Genomic DNA, 16,957 nt, shown 5'->3' on the forward strand with positions numbered 1-16,957 from the left:
TTTTATGCCAGGCACATTATGGGTGCTCAATAGTCACTGAATGGATCATTCTCCCATAATTATTGTGCTCATCAATTTTTGCAAATTACAATTACCTGAAAAGGGGCATCAAGATTTCTATCCCTTTGCCAATTCTCAAATATGCTCAGCACTGCTCAATCCTTTAAAAAATTATAGCCTTGTCATTCTCCAAAAAAAAAAAAAATTTAATTTGCATGGGTTTCATCAGTTCCAAAGAATTGAAGAGTAAATGGATAATTTTAGGCATGGTTTCAGCCCATTGTTTACCCCAGGTGCAGAGGTGAGCAAATCAAGTAAGATTCTTTCATATTATTGGATGAGATATCATTTGAAAACACTGTAGACCATGGACTAGGACGGAAATGAAAAGAAAGGGCTAGGAGCCTTACTGAATTATCTTTACTAAGTTATTGTGAATAAGCAACAATATACACAATGATATACAATCATTTGAGAAAACTATTGTTTATTTAGAAAAAAGGTTACACTGGTAGAATTCAGTAGATAAAAAAATTTTCTTTTAAAAATGTCACTGTGAAACTTTTCCAGACGAAAGTTCAGCAATACAAAGCTCCTGTAGCTGTAGAATTAAAACACAATTAACTTTTGGTTTTAGCCCCCCCAGATTTGTCTAACATAATTACAAGAAAAAATGGCAAGGGACAAGTGAGTGCTGGTACCTTTTTCTTTTTTAAACAGGTTTTAATGTTGTACACGTACTGTATAAAATGACTCCTAAGCATTGCATAAGACACTGCTCCCACTTTGTTTTTAGTGACTAATATTAAAAACAGGCCAAATAATAAATTAAAACTGAGTTTTAAAATGAGGTAAATTCAAAATGGTTCAATAATTGTTTATTTTCAGTTTCAAACAATAAAAAGGAAGCATTTCAGATTGGAAAAAAAAAAAAACGAACAAACAAACAAACCAAAAAAAAAAAAACCAACTAAACCCAGGCAATATTTAGTTAACCTAAAATGAAATTCTGTACACATGTAACCTTATTTGCTTGTTGGGAACTGTATGCAGCACATTGTGCTAAAAATATGGAACAGTTAACACTTTCAGCCATTTACTGAAAATAAACATGTAGAAACTAAGCAACAAGTTAAATACAGTAATGCACAACTCAACAATTTTAAGTTTTCGGCATGGAGCAATAAAGCAGATAACTGAATAACTTAAGAAGATGCAAATGGGCCCTCTTGATTCATAATTCTCGGCAATCTACTCAGGAAAATAAATTTCTGGTCACAGCTGAACAATTTCATTCCAATCTCACCTGAAAGAAACAAAGTGATTATATTGATAGATAAGAAAGGAAGAAGAGGAGGGAGGAGGCAGGGAGAAGAAAGGGAAGGGGGGATGGATGGAAAGAAGGGGCAGAGGGAGGGAAGGAGAAACAAAGGAGGGAAGAAAGAAGGGAGAGAAGGAATGGAGGAGGAGGAAAGGAGGAAAACAAGAAGGAAGTAAAGAAGGAAGATTTAAGAAACAAAGAAAAATCAAGAGTTCTGTCAATAAAGGCTTGAATTAAGTCCCTAGATAAGAATGAAATATTTGTGCATTTCTCATCACTTCCCCCTCTCAGAAACCACTGAAGATAGGCACATCATGAGGAGTTTAAAAAAAAAACACTGACTATTTTGTCTGTGAAAGAGGGAGAAGTCAAGGGAGAGGAGGGAGGATAAAACGAAATAGAAACAAGAAAATACTCCACAGGAGCAAGCAATAGCTTGTCAAAAGTAAACAGAACACAGAGCAATGAAAAGGAACCGATTTTACATGATCAACAAAAAAAAAGAGAAAAATGACATCACATTTTTCACAAGGACACGATTTTAATAGTGACTTATATTAAGATGCAATGTCTGCTAAATTATAAAAATTGCTTTAAAAATATATTGACTTAATTATACTCATTTCCTTTCCTTTATGTACTGACATTTTCAAATACTGCATATTGAAATAAATTCAAAACATGATCATTACAACATGTGGCAAATAACTTCATATCTGCCTAACATTGTTCTCATTCAAATTTTAAACTAATGCTTAAAGCATTAAACTTTATTGACGAAAATACTACATTCACATATTTCATAAAACCAGAGCTAGAAGGGCCTTGGAAAGTAATCACACTTGCATGAAATGCTGACAAATAATTTACACATCATTTCTATACAGCATTCTGTTCACACCATGTATAACCTTGACATTACCAATTATAATTGTGGATACACTAATGTTGAACTTACAATTTTAATACTTAAAAATCATTGTTCCTGTCCATCACTGATGAATGGATAAACAAAATGTGGTACACATTCATACAATGGAGCATTATTCAGTTATAAAAAGAAATGAAGTTCTGATACATGCTACAACATGGATGAACCTGGAAAACATGATAAGTGAAAGAAGCCAGACACAAAAGGCCACATATTGCATGATTCCATTTTATGAAATGTCCAAAACAGGCAAATTCATAGAGACAGAAAGTACATTAGTTATTTCCAGGGGCAGGGGAGAACTGGGAGTGACTGCTAACGGGTATGGGGTCTCTTTTAGGGATGATGGAAATGTTCTGGAATTAGTGGTGATGGCTATACCATAGTGAATATACTAAAAACCAGTTTAAAATGGCAAATTTTATGTTATATAAATTTTATCTCAATTTTTTAAATTGCAAAAAAAGGAAAAGAAAAGAAAGTGTTTCAATAAAGAGTATCATGGTATCAGTATGGCCATAACTAGAATAAGAAATGGGGGTCTCAATCATGATGATGTCACAGGAGAATTACTGGGCAAGGGAACTTTTGCTGACATATTTAAGGGCACATCAAAGGATAAAACTGCTGTTGCCATTAAAACATGTAAAGATGATCTCTCCCAGGAACTGAAATTAAAATTTTTACAAGAAGCCAAAATCCTCAAGCAATATAATCATCCCAATATTGTCAAATTTATAGGAGTTCGCACACATATACAGCCTATCTATATCATTAAGGAACTGGTTCCAGGAGGCGATTTCCTCTCCTTTCTGAGAAAGAAGGATGAACTAAAACAGTTAGTGAAATTTTCGTTAGATGCTGCTTCTGGATGGCGAATCTCGAGTAAAAATTGTATACACAGGGACCTTGCTGCAAGAAACTGCCTGGAGGTGAAAATAATGTTCTGAAAATCAGTGACTTTGGAATGTCTCGTCAAGAGGATGGTGGTGTATATTCATCTTCTGACTTAAAGCAGATTCCCATTAAATGGACAGCACCAGAAGCTCTTAATTATGGGAGATATCGTTCTGAGAGTGACGCATGGAGCTTTGGCATCCTCCTCTGGGAGACCTTCAGCTTAGAGGTCTGTCCATACCCTGGAATGACAAATCAGCAAGCACAAGAGCAAGTGGAAAGAAGATACTGGATGTCAGTCTCTCAGCAGTGTCGAGCGTATTTATCAATACAAAAGTGTTGGGATTACAAACTTGAAAACCGCCCCAAGTTCAGTGAACTTCAGAAAGAACTGCCATCAAGAAGAAAGTCATATAGTGATGAAACAGTGCCAAACTCAGCCTTTGGGACTCTATCTTCCAGCAGAGTAATATTTTCTTCTCATTAACAATGCGTTAATACCACATTACCTGGAACATTCTCCTAAGGTTATTGTTTTCTTAACTTTTTAAAATATGTGCTAGTTTAAGGATTGTAAATAAGAAAGCGTAGGCGCTCAATGCAAGAGATAACACAGATCTATCTTTTTCACACCTCGGACTGCTGATGTTTTTCACAGGGTTTTTACTTCAGGCTGGGTCCAGAGCTGGCTGTCCTCCATCCTAGACATCTCTACTCTATTGGTGCTATCAACTGCACTGGTAATATTGTGTTTGCATAAAGACAAGATTACCTTTGTAAACATCACTTTCTACTGGGTATTATCTGGACAGGACATCCTGAGGTTTTTTTCTTCCCTCCCCCCAACACTCCCAGAAATAGGCCCTGCTGTATTAGTAAGGTTACAATTTCCCTAGGTTCCACCACACCCTCCTCCTGGGCATCAGAAAATTATGCATGAAATGCCCTCGAAGAGCATGCTCTCAGAGCTGAGGCAGCTGGTTTTAAATGATGTTACTTTATAGAGTTGTGACAGCAAGAAGCAAGTCTGAAAAGCAGAGTGGTCTGGAGAAAAGAACAGCTAGACCAGTGATCAAAGTAGAGAAGAAAGGCAAATATAAATTCAGCCTTCTTATCCAAGGTATGCCCTTATAAACACACACACGTATTCTAATTTTATGATCAAATAAGAAATGTTTCAATAGTATAGATTCCTCATAAAGGAGCCCTCTTGATGGCAACAGAATTTTTTTAGAGAAAGTATAAAACACAGGCCCACAGAATCAATAAGATTGTTCTGAGTTAAGTGTCTTCTCCTCAAAGGAGGCATCTGAGAATTTGGTTCCCTTCATTTTCACCAGTTTCTGAAGTTATCAGGATTTCATGATCTTATTTCTCCCTCTTTCTCTTTCTCTTTCTCTCTCTCTCTCACACACACACACACACACACACACCTCTTTCTCTTTCTCTCTCTCTCTCTCACACACACACACACACACACACACACACGAGTAGAAAGGCATATATGGATGAAGCTGACAGTTAAAAAGTCAAATGAACATTCATGAGGAAAAAAGAAGATAAGAAGATACAGGAGAAAGACATAGGGATAGCCATTTTAATTCCACTTTACTCCTTCATTTACTCTCCTTATACTACTGCTACCTAGGAATTCTTATCATAGCAAACATACTTCCTGAGATGTTCCATGTAGATAAATGTAACACAGAATTAAAACTGGGATTCCGTTGAACTGAATCTTAGCACACCCAGGGGTGCCTCTCAGGATAAAAGCATGTATAAGGGATAGTCACACTCAGGGGTGAATGTGGCATGGGAGCCCTTTTCTAAGTGCTCATGCCTATGTCCCAATAAAAACAGCACAGCACCTAGTGAGTATTTGGTCTACCCTACATGAGAAAAAGAAAATAGAAAATTCCTCCTGTTCTGTCCAACTTTTTGGTACCTATGAATATCAGCGCAAAGAACGCACACCCACTAAAGAGTATAAATGATGGTAATGAAGAGAAAAATAGTCTGAGTCTATCATTTCAATCTCCTAACAAAACTTTCGAACACATTTAATGATTACTACATACAGACCCAAATGAAAGTATAATAAACCTGCCCTCAAAAATATGTTGTAGCACACAGAGCAACCTCTTCTTAAACAGGATACCACCATGTGCTATAAAGTGAACCTTCTTCTGAGGGCAAAAAAACCTCCAATGCTCTTTCTCATCAATCCCGAAGAGATACACATAATACTTCTGCACATAGCTCTCCCTGTAGAGTTAACAGAGTATCTGAAACATAGCAGACAAAAAAGAAAAATACCTGGCTGTTTGATTAGAAGGAAAGGATGAAGTCACTGCCTTCAACAAGGTCACAATCTGAGAGGGATATGTAACATACTCATCTATTACATAGGAATCTGTGACGAAGACTCTGTAGGCAAGCTGACATGCCCACATGTAAGCAATGGGAAACCAAGAAAGAAACTTAACTGAACACTCCCCACTCCAACACATATTACCGGGACCTAAGACTGTGCTTCACCATGGCAACACACTCCTAAAATAAGAAATCTCTGAGCACTTAGGAGATCAGTTTCCAAGTATGGACTGAAGAAAAAAGGCTCAGAACAGGAATTACAAAATCAATTGTTTACAGAGGCTAGTATATAATGGAAACAAATGAAGTAGGGGTGGGGACTGAATGAGGTAAACTATAAAAAAAAAAGACCCACTCTGTACATAAAGGGGGGGCAGCATCTAGGGGGCCCAGCTGATTGTTGCCATGCAGAAATCAGGACACAATGTTATCAGATGTTCCAATTCTTCAAGAGAAACTGAAATTTGGATTTTGTCATATGGATTAAGACAAAATTAAATATTGTGTGAGGCCAAGAAAGTACATATAACAAGCTACATTCTGCCCAAAGGCTGAGAATTTGCCTTTGGGCAGAATGTGGTTTAAAGGATAAAAGAGTTAGGTTACACCTATGATACTGGAGGTGAGAGAAGGACCTGCAAAACAGATTAGGCCTCTCGGAGTGGAGGATTAGAACAGGAATGTAGTATACTACAAATACAGATGGGTAGGATAGAGCTTAACTGCTAATGTTCTTTGAAATCAAGAATCAAAGTCCAAGAAGACTGAGCTTCTCAGAGTCTGGGAGCAAGTCTCAGTACGGCATCTGGTTCACAAAAGGACTCTCAAATTAGCTAAACCTGACACTCATGAACTGAGGACCACACATATAAAATTAAAATTGAGAAGCTAAAGGAACCTGGTTCTAAGAGAAAAATTTTAATAGGTAGGAGTTTTTAGAGATTAAACTAGAGGAAAAAGTTAAAGGCAAAGCAGTGTTCAAGAGACTAAATCAAGGAGAGATAAGATGAATTTGGACAAAAACGTTAGCAATAACAAGTAACAGAAGATACAGCGAACAAGGTGAAAGGATTTTACAACTAAAAATCATGAGATAGGAAAAGATGACAGAAGACTTTGGAAGCAATTTAAACAGAGTCACATTTATATAGTGTATTTTCTTACCTCTAATGTGATCATTTTAATTTTCCTGAAATCAGGGCGATATTTACAAATCAGTATCATTTCCCTATCCACTCTGCTCAAAAAAACAGTTCTGGAAACCAACAATGAATCTTACAATTAATAACATCTTCGAATCATGGAAATGTGACATTACGCAGCAGTGCTCTTTTCTGTAGAATGTAAAATAACTAAAAAAGGGAGCAAGGAGCAGCAGATTTGAAGTAGCCCAAAGGTAAATGGTACCAATCAGAAATGATGAGACTTTTAAAGGAAAAGGAAGAACAACAGAAAGACCTAATCAATCCTAGAATGTATCCAAATAGGAGGAGGCAGCCAGAACAGCCAGAAGAAGGAAAAATCAACCAGAGCCTCACAAAATTAAGAGTCTACCCAAGGAGAAAGTACAGGACATGGTTGTCAAGAAGAAATTGAACAGGATGAACATCAAGCCAAATATATCTTAAAAGGATAGCTGAATTGAGAAGGTTTGCTGCAAGACCACCAACCTAACATCTAACACCCAAACTGGTCTTTTCATGCCTTTGGTCCTGAAAGCTTATAGAGAGAAGTAAAGTACAAATCCATGGCCCGTGTGAGTAAGAACTCAAAGAAATCTGTAGTAAAACCTTCACATACCAAAGAATAATATTTAGGTACTGAGTAAAAAGAGAATATATAAAATCACAGTGAAAGTGGTCAGTCACAATGGCTGACCCATTCCTAAGGAAGATATAAGTGGTAAGTTTTTTTGTTTTCTTTAATAAGGAGACCACGTGAAAGCAAGAAGTAAAAAGCAAAATGCCAAAATAAAAAAGTAAAGTGAAGAATAAAAAAGATGAAGAGTTTATAGTTCGCTAGGGAAGACAGCTAGTTGTTGGGGCAGGGGATGACTAGAACTGAGGAATGGGCAAACTTTCTAAAGGTTTTCAAGAAAATCTACTAAATTCTAAATGTCCTCTCATAACTCTCATTTACCCTATTCTACTACTTAGATAACAAGCAGAGAATAACAAAGCTGAAAAGGCACACACCACTTCTTAGGACATTAGCCAGCTGGCAAACACAAGTCCCTCCTCTGAAGCCAAAATAAATGGGACAAAATCCATACCTTAAAACTCACACCCTCATACAGAATGGGCTCTCATACATTTCTGACTCTTAAGAGCTGACAACTTCAAATACAGCCATCTCAAACAATTAAATATAGAGGGCAAATCATCCTACAAATCTCAATAATCCTAAGGCATCACCAAACAAGAGCTATTCAGATGATGATCTGAGCGCTCAAAAAAGACTATCTTAAGTTCTGAATGCTCTCTTCACTAAGAGTGAACTACCATCCACATACAATTTATTTAAGATGGTTGAACACTTTTTAAATCTCATACAAGGCATAATTACCTTGGAAATGAAGATGTATATTTTAAATTCCAGAACAAAAAGCACAGACCATATTTTCTGGCCTTGCAAAACATGGGCTGTGGCAGCAAATGAGGCATAAAAACTTAGAACAAAAATTTCTGGATAACATGTCTGCATGAAAAGAAAAAGCAGGGAACACTAAAGGGCAAGAAAACCTATGCTGTGAATACTGGCTCTGTCAGCTAATACCTCTGCTAGCCTCTTCAACTTAACCCCTCAGAGTCTCAGGTTCTTCACTTGTAAAGTGCAGATACCAGCACCACCCACAAGGCTAAAGGTACTTAAAAAAAGGTGATTAATTATCCAGAGAAGTTGGGAATGAGTGGTGAAGAGAAAGCCAGATGTTCTAAAATACATCTTGGTGCTAAAAAAAAAAAAAACAAAAACAAAAAACAAAAAAACCAAAAAACAAAAACACACACAAAAACTGCGTGGCTAATCAGCAAGCTTAAGATGAAAGCAGCTTAAAAATAACTGTGAATCTTGTTTTGCATCTGTACCCAAAGACCTGGTCATTAGAGTTAGGTGCAAAATTCAAGTTTCATCTTGCAAAATGTACCTAGTTTCTTCAACATTATCAGACCTCGTTTCATATCTCTATCTTTAAATGAAAGGAGGTGAGAAAACACTCACCTTGATTGAAAGTCTTCATTATCTGTGCTTGTCCGAGGACTTATGAGTAGATGACAAATTAAGGGAAAACAACTTTGAAAAAAAAAAAAAAAGGAATGGTGTCTCAACTTTCAGTGCAGTCCTTCAACTTGCAGGCCTAATTGGTTCTGACCAGCCTGGTAGCCTCAACTTCTACCAGCTCTGCTCATCTGCTGCATCATCTTGCCCTTCTAATCCCCATGCCCCCAGCCCAAAGGACTCTCTGTTCCCTTTCTTCCTCTCAGTAGTAATACAACCAGAGAGAATCTAAATCCCCTGACGACATAAAACAACCTCACAGTCACCACAGAAGTTAAAAAAAAAAAAATCAAGTCTCCCACTTCCACATTTTGTACATTTGAGAGGGTTAACTGAAGAGACTATTTAAAAGCTAGTAAGCCCTTAAACTTTATTCAGACCACATACTACAAGGGTACAATTCTAAACATGACCAGTATCAAAGCTTTCCATTACACTGATTAAAAACTCCAATAAGATGAAAAGGATATTGTTTCTTCTCTTCCTTTCCTCCTGAACTGTCCCGTTTCTCTTTCTTTTCTATCTTTTCTTTATCATGCCTGGACTCCTATAAGGAATGGCGGAATTAGTTTGGGAAGGGAAAACCAAATAGAAAAATCAGCTCAAAATCCCTTTTTATCACCCACCAGTCATACATTTTTCTTCAAAAACGTATTTAATGATGCCAAAAGCACAAGCAACAAAATAAAAAAAAATTGGACTTCGTCAAAAACAAAAACTTTCATGCATCAAAGAACACTAGCAAGAAAGTGAAAATACAATGTACGGAATGGGGGAAAATATTTGCAAATCACACATCTCATACGGGACGGGTCTAGTATCTAGACTATATAAAGAAGTCTTACAACGGAGCAACAAAAAGACAAACAATCCAATTTAAAAATGGCCACAGCATCTGAAGAGATTTCTCCAAAGAAGGTACACGAATGGCCAACAAACACATGAAAAGATGCTCAACATCATTAGTCATTAAGGAAATGCAAAATCAAAACCACAATGAGATACCACTTCACACCCACTAGGATGGCTATAATAAAAAAAAAATTTAATAAAAATTAAAAAAAAAAAAACAGAAAATAACAAGCGTTGGCAATGATGTAGAGAAATTGGCACCCTCGTACATTGCTGGTAAAACATAAGCTGTCCAGCCACTGTGGAAAACAGTTTGTCGGTTCCTCAAAAAGTTAAACATAGCATTACCATATAACCCAGAAATTCCACTCCTGGGTATACGCACAAGAGAACTAAAAACAGGTCTTCAAACACACACTTCAGAGCAGCACACAAACATTCATAGCAGCACTATTCACAATAGCCAAAGGGAAACAACAAAAAAGTCCATCAACTGACAAATGGATGAACAAATGTGGTATATGCATACAATGGAATATTATTTAGCCATAAAAAGAAATGGAAGTACTGATACATGCTACAGCATGGAAGAATCTCAAAATATTATGCTAAGTGAAGGAAGTCAGACACAAAGGCCACATTATTATACGATTCCATTTACATAAAATATCCAAAACTGGTAAGCCCATAGAGACAGAAAGCAAATTAGTAGTTGACAGGGGCTAAACGGAGCAGGAAATGGGGAATGACTGCTTAATGGGTATGCAGTTTCTCTTTGGGGTGATGAAAATGTTTTGGAACTAAATAGACATGATGATTGCACAACATTGTAAATATACTAAATGCCACTGAATTGTACATTTTACAATGGTTATTTTTATGTTATGTGAATTTTACCTCGATTTTAAAAAAAATATTTAAAAGGAGCAGCGTCACTTTTAAAACAAACAACTTTTTTTTTTAAGTAGGCTCCACGCCCAGCATGGAGCTCAACGCAGGGCTTGAACTCACAACCCCGAGATCAAGACCTGAGCTGAGATCAAGAGTCGGAAGCTTAACCGACTGAGCCACCCAGGCACCCCAAAGCACAGAGAAATTTTAAAACAATTACCTTATAATTTTCCAAAACTGCTTTCAAGAACTATGACTATATATACCGTAATAATGTTTTTGAAACACTTTACACCTTAGTAATGACTTGCCTGCTTTATGGCAGATACATGAAATGTATTATGAATATCAACCATGAATATCTAAGAAAATGCACACTAAGTCTGAAAATCAAATACAAGTTGCAAACACATAAGTTTATTAGGAGCAAAATGTTATAAAAATGTTTAAAAATCACAATTAATAAAGACTTTATGACAATGCAATAATGATCAGGGAAAAAGAATACACATGACCATATTTTAATCTCATGAATGTAAAGAAACCAAAAACACTGTTGGCGAGGAGGAGTAAAAAGAAAACACAAAAAGAAAGGGTAAAGGGTAAAGCTCAATGAATAGAAGAGTAGGTGGGGGTGGAATGGAGAGAAAAGGAATTTCAGAGGTAAACTAATTCTACTCTCCCAGTAATTTGGGATCCAACTGGCTAGAATTCCCCCCAGATAACCCACCCTCCCCCACTGCCTCCTCTTCCCACCCTCAAATAATTAACCAAAGACTATTTGATTACCAAAAAAACTCAGTATTTGCTAAATACTCAGAGTCAATTTTTCAAGAAAAAGCCTTTTGTTCCTTTGTTTCCCTAATTTACCTTTTTGCCACCGGAGGAGATTTTATCCATCTTTTCAGATTTAAAAGAATCGCCGCCTTTTTCTTTGCCTGAAGATTTTGACTTATTTTTTTCCTTGTCTTTCTCATTTGGGTAAGGAGACTCACATGGACTTTCACTTTTGTGTTTTGAAACCCCCACTAAAAGTATAAAAGAGAATCATGAAAGCCTTTTCCAGTTCAGTTTGACGACAGCTTTGAAAGCAATAATAAATCTACCTACTTGTTCCATTTTCCTCTTTTCGCCTCTTGGCTAAGTCCGGCGGCACTTCACGGTCATTGTTTGAATGATCCTAGAACCAAGAATTGTGAACTACATTGATCAAGAGTTTATGTTTTTGTTTTAAAATATTACTTTTATACAAGGGCACAGCCAGTTAGCATTGGAGAGTATTGGCAGTCATTTCACATTGTAAAATGACATGAAAGACAAGCAGAGTTGGTAGAAATTGTTAGGCTGAAGATCCTTATTACCGCAGAAGATTCAATTCAAACTCATTTTAGGGTGAAAATACCAGTTAAAACACCAAATAACAGCCTGCCATGCAACAAACTAGTACTTTTAAAAAGGCAACAAACACACTACCATACATGAATAATGGCTTTCCAAACTAGTTTTTAAAAAATTACAAACCCTTTTCCGCTCTTTCCTGTCCTTTTCATCTTTTTTCTCTCTTTCTCTGGATCTTTCCCTCGACTTGTCCAAGTCTTTCTTGTCCATTTCTCTCTCCTTACTCTTGGACAGTGGTGGAGGAGTATGATTAATGTAGAGCTGTTAAATTAAGGCAATATTACTAAAGATTATTAGTTTTCCAGTATCAGCATCATCTGCTTGATTGTTTATTTAATGAAAGACAATTGGTAGTTAGACCCAAAGTCAAAACTGGTCAGCTGTCTGGATTACAAGAGGTGAAATAAAAGAGCATGGCACAAATTATGCAAAAACTTCAATTACTGGCCTTACAAAAATTTTCATTTATACTCAATCAGTTCATTCCTGTCTTAACTGAGACTCATTAGTAAATCTGTAAGCTACAGTTCCTTTTACAGCTCTATTGTGAAGATCTATAACCACCACTACAGGAGTCCATACGTGAAAAATAATGACTGGACTTTCTCTACTGTAAAAAAAAAAAAAAGATACAAACCTCTACACAATCACAGAAATTTTAAATAGTTTTACCATCCACTTACAAGGCAATTGATGACAATGAGTCAAAGTATAAAATGAAACCTAGCCATGACTTTACTAATAATAAGTCTTTTCTGCCTCAGCACATACCATACATATGTTATCCTAAATTATTTTTATAAAAGTAAAGGCTGCATATTCTCTACTTCTGAAAGCACTTCAATTTCTACCAAATAATCACAACAGACTGTGAAATTTGTCTCACTGGTTCTAAATAGCTCAGAAAACCATTTGGTCAGCTGAGGATGATTAAAAAAAAAAAAAAAACTCAGAGACTGAAAAATGACGAACTGATGTCTGCCTATTGTTTCAAAAGGCCCACAGGCAATGAACAGCCAAAGATCAAGGATGTGCTACCTAAATAATTAAGAGATAACCTTAATAACTTACACAAGTTGTAAATATGGCAATCTAGTATAAAAGAAAACATTAAGGAAGTAATCAGATACCTATCCTTACAGCATTTACAACTGTGCTACAAGCTTATGTTCAATTTAAGACATTACAAGTATTAGGCAGCAGAATACGAAATATAACTCATTACCATAACTACACAATCCTAGATATACCTTAGGAATGAAAACAATAGTGAGTCAAAAGTTAAATAGTTTTACATGAGGAAATCCTTTGTATTCAAAGGAATACATCAAAAAAAGACCATCAGTTTGAAAATTAAAGAAACACTTATTTTTTAACACCACCAAATATTTTCAGTTCAGTTGGCTCAGAAATACTGCCATAGCAATGCGGAAGTAGATTCTTTAAAATGTCAATGTTTAAAAGTTGATGATCAACTGAAATAGACAAAATGTTTATTAATAACAGAGCAAGAGAATGAGAAACAGTCATAAAAGTGCTTGTCCAAATGGTACTCTTACTGGGTTAATGCCCTATACGACACTTCAAGATTTTTAATTGTGAGGTTTATTCATATCTTAAATTAATATTACTTATGAAACTGGTAAGACAAAAGAAATAATATATTCCTGCAATACTCAAAGAAGATTTCTCTAAGGGAAGTATTGCTTAATTCTCCTGATAAAAGAAAAAAGGGGGGGTTGTGATTACAAGTAAGTACACACAAGCATGCGTGTGCGCACACACGCGCACACACACACACACGTGCACACTCTTTAAGAATGAAGTTTTTAATTGTGCCTAACTTGAATTCTGTATTGCAAGGAACTGAGAAATCTATATATTCTTACTTTAGAAATGCACCTAATTCTATTCCTTCTTCCCACCCTTCTAAGTATAGTTCTGATCACAATGGTCTTTTCCACGTAACATGCAGTCTCTCTCTGGCTACAGAATAAAATACGTAGTCCTTAGCTTAGGTGTTTCCAAGCTCTTCACAATCTTTGCACAATTATATCCTACTATGGGGCAACCCACTGCACTCTATGCTGTGGCTACCACTGACTCCTTAACGCCCTGTCCTTCCCAGCAGTTCTCTTCACCAGAATGGTCACTCAGTTTTATCTTAATCTCTGAAAATCCTACTAGCCTTCAAAGACAGCTCAAAAGCCATCAGCACTTCAATCGTCCCTCAACTTTGCAACTCACTTGCAACTCACTTTCCAGTGAATTCCTGTTATTTTATACTAGCTTTTTTTGTGACAGGTATTCCCTATTAATTTCATGTCACTTATTTTTGTCCATAACAATTTCTAGTATGGCAGGGAAGCTAATGTGTCTTTTCTACTTTTACACACTTCCTAGTGCCTTGCACACAACCGAGTACTCAATATATGTTTGCCAAACAAAATGAATGATTTGTTAAATTGATCTGCATATAGTGATGGATTTTGCTTTTGATTTGCTTTTATTCTTTACATTGGGATCAACAGGTCCAAAAAACATGACTGATTTTCAAAATCTGTTAGCACTGCTATACTGACTTTATTAAAGCTACCATATATAAAGATGGCCTCACTTGTAGGCTTCCATTTGATTATAAATCCTTGTTTTAAGATGATGAACAGAATTAACCTGAATTCTGTTTTGAGTGGTCACTGCTGCCCTCCTCAATTACAGAGAAGCCTGGGTAAAGGAAAATGCTTTTCACACTTTCTTCATCAAATGTAGCTGCTAGGTTTGCTAGGTGAAAACACAAGTGACCAAACTGGAAATATGCCAACTGGAAATTGGGAGTGGAAGGCAGACAGAAAAGATTTGGATACTAAGCTAGATTTTTCTCCCTTTAATTTAACTTGATTTAACTAATCCCACTTGAAAAGCCAAATCCATGTGTTACTTTTACCATGGATCAGAAAGTGAAAATACTAATTTAATAAAAAAGAGGATCCCACGGAAAAAGCGTAAAAAAATTAAAGCATAGAAACCATTTTGTTCGTACAACTGACAAGATAACACACACAAAAAAAATAGACACACATCATTTAAATCCTCTAAAAAGTAAAAGCTACCCCAGAAACAGTGAGTTGATAGAGATCATCAATTTTAAAGATATCACTCAACGTTTTTTTCCTAAGACATTCATATGCTATTGAACTTTCCTAGACATATAAAAATGCAGACCAGTAATCTGTGGATGCTTTACCAAAGTCCAAAGGTGTAAGAGTTCATTTCAAATAGTTACTGAACACCTAATCGTATCACCAAGTTAACCATACTGAGCACTAGGGATCTGAAAAGTGGCATGAGTCACATGATCTTTACAAGTGCATTCACATGCCATTTTCAAAATTTTCTGGTTGAATGTGGAATAATCTATTGAATTTTAAATACCCAGAAAATCACTATCTTTTCTCAACGGGGGATAGGGAGACTGACTTAAAGTACTATGATTTTAAAAATGAGGCAAACACACTAAAGGAGTTAGGAACCCATTCTGACTACTGTTGAAATGGGTGCTAAGAATCAAGGGACCATACATTTTTTTGCAATTTTTTTTCATTATGGTAAGAATACTTGAGGAACCTTAATTTTAGTCCGTTTTGGTACTACTAACAAGTTATATGCCACTGGGAATAGATCAAGAACTTTTTTAGTCTCTTATTTGTCTAAAAGACACTACCCTCCTGCCCTATCTACCTCACAGCACTGTTATGAGCATGAAATGAGATAATGTGTTTATCTCACATGTTTATTTTCAAAAGGCTTTCACAAATGTAAGGAACCATAATTTTCATCACTGATGAGAAATTCCAGTTAACTATAACAGCAGGTTTCAAACTGCTTCAAAGTATGTTTCAGGAAATAAATACTCACAAGGTAACATTGTTAACCCATGAATTTAAAATAGCCCACACAAGCCACTGATGGTTAAGACTGACATACACAATCCCAAACTGGTTATGAAAACCAACTGTATTGCAATACATACTTAATTTAGCCAATAAAAAGTTTTACCTTAAAAGAAAGCATTCACACAGTACAGCTAATACTCTTTTGATTAATACAGTATACTCTAAAAACAATGCTACAATTTCAGGACAAAGGCACATTGGCTAACCTAAACTATTAAAAAAATTAGTGCTTATTTGCCCAATATCCACAGACATTTCATTATAAAGCTACAGATCTAAAAGCAGTTAGTAATGTCAACTGGCTTTGTTTCAAAATTTCATTTTGTATTGGTCCACCAGTAAGAGATAATACTTAGCAGATATAAGAGGAGGCAAAGTAGAAAATCAAAGTGAAAGAGGGTACAAATTTTATAATAAATAGACAAAATAAAATGAACAATGGACAATTCAACTACAATAATGAAGTGAACTCTGTAATAAGATACACAAACTGCACATTATTTTTAGTAGAAGAATACTCAAGAAAGTAGAGTAATAGGCAAGAATTAATACTGACATGTAAACACGACCATCAGGTTGAGTATTCCCCTCCAAGAGAATAAGTTGACATTAACCAGATTTCTTGATATTATGCTACAACTACCACAAAGGTAGCTCAGCAGAGGTAATAGAAAGAGTTTTATGGATTGAGATGGGTTCAGTTTTTAGAACAGTACGTGAATGCATCAAATTTCTTTTCTGGTCTTTTGGGTTGTCTAAAAAAGGCAGAAAACAACCTGACAGATTTGTTTTGAGAAATTAAATAAGCTTACTCCCCAAAACAAACCAACAACCCCTTCCCCAAACCTTAAACTTATTTCCAGATTTTGAAGCATAAAAGGATAATGCATAACACAGCAAGCAAAGAGAGATTATAGAAATGTTGCCACATTACACATATTTGATAACAATCTCATTAAAAGGGACCGTTGTCATCCATTGTTTCAATTTGTGATAGGTATTTTTAAAGGTTATTCACTAGCTTACTGAATTTACTAGGGTGAAGGTATCTACTAAATAAATGAA

The 16,957-nt window shown here is 35.8% G+C and overlaps 2 protein-coding genes across 20 annotated transcripts in view; one reads left to right on the forward strand and one right to left on the reverse strand.

Moving 5' to 3' along the window:
- Positions 1 to 462: 462 nt before the first annotated feature.
- The window catches only part of THOC2 (THO complex subunit 2), a 110,367-nt gene continuing 93,872 nt past the window's right edge, over positions 463 to 16,957 (reverse strand). For 15 of the 19 annotated variants that reach the window (XM_048213838.2, XM_048213837.2, XM_026520532.4 and 12 more), the window contains 6 exons: positions 12,063 to 12,200; positions 11,652 to 11,721; positions 11,412 to 11,569; positions 9,269 to 9,345; positions 8,742 to 8,787; positions 3,192 to 3,391 (listed from right to left, as the gene is read on the reverse strand). In XM_048213838.2, the coding sequence (XP_048069795.1) occupies positions 8,760 to 8,787; positions 9,269 to 9,345; positions 11,412 to 11,569; positions 11,652 to 11,721; positions 12,063 to 12,200 (471 nt within the window). In that variant the 3' untranslated portion in view covers positions 3,192 to 3,391; positions 8,742 to 8,759. Of the gene's footprint in view, positions 1,307 to 3,191; positions 3,392 to 8,741; positions 8,788 to 8,839; positions 9,346 to 11,411; positions 11,570 to 11,651; positions 11,722 to 12,062; positions 12,201 to 16,957 lie in introns of those variants that run through there. The other 4 variants (XM_057314161.1, XM_044391659.3, XM_044391661.3 and 1 more) reach the window with 4 other exon arrangements.
- On the forward strand, positions 2,748 to 3,636 carry LOC113270926 (tyrosine-protein kinase Fer-like). The gene is given in 2 exon segments (XM_057305944.1): positions 2,748 to 3,179; positions 3,182 to 3,636. Coding segments are annotated over 2 exon segments (870 nt in total). The 5' UTR covers positions 2,748 to 2,764.

The sequence above is a fragment of the Ursus arctos genome, chromosome X (assembly GCF_023065955.2).
Source record: "Ursus arctos isolate Adak ecotype North America chromosome X, UrsArc2.0, whole genome shotgun sequence".
NCBI lineage: Eukaryota > Metazoa > Chordata > Mammalia > Carnivora > Ursidae > Ursus > Ursus arctos.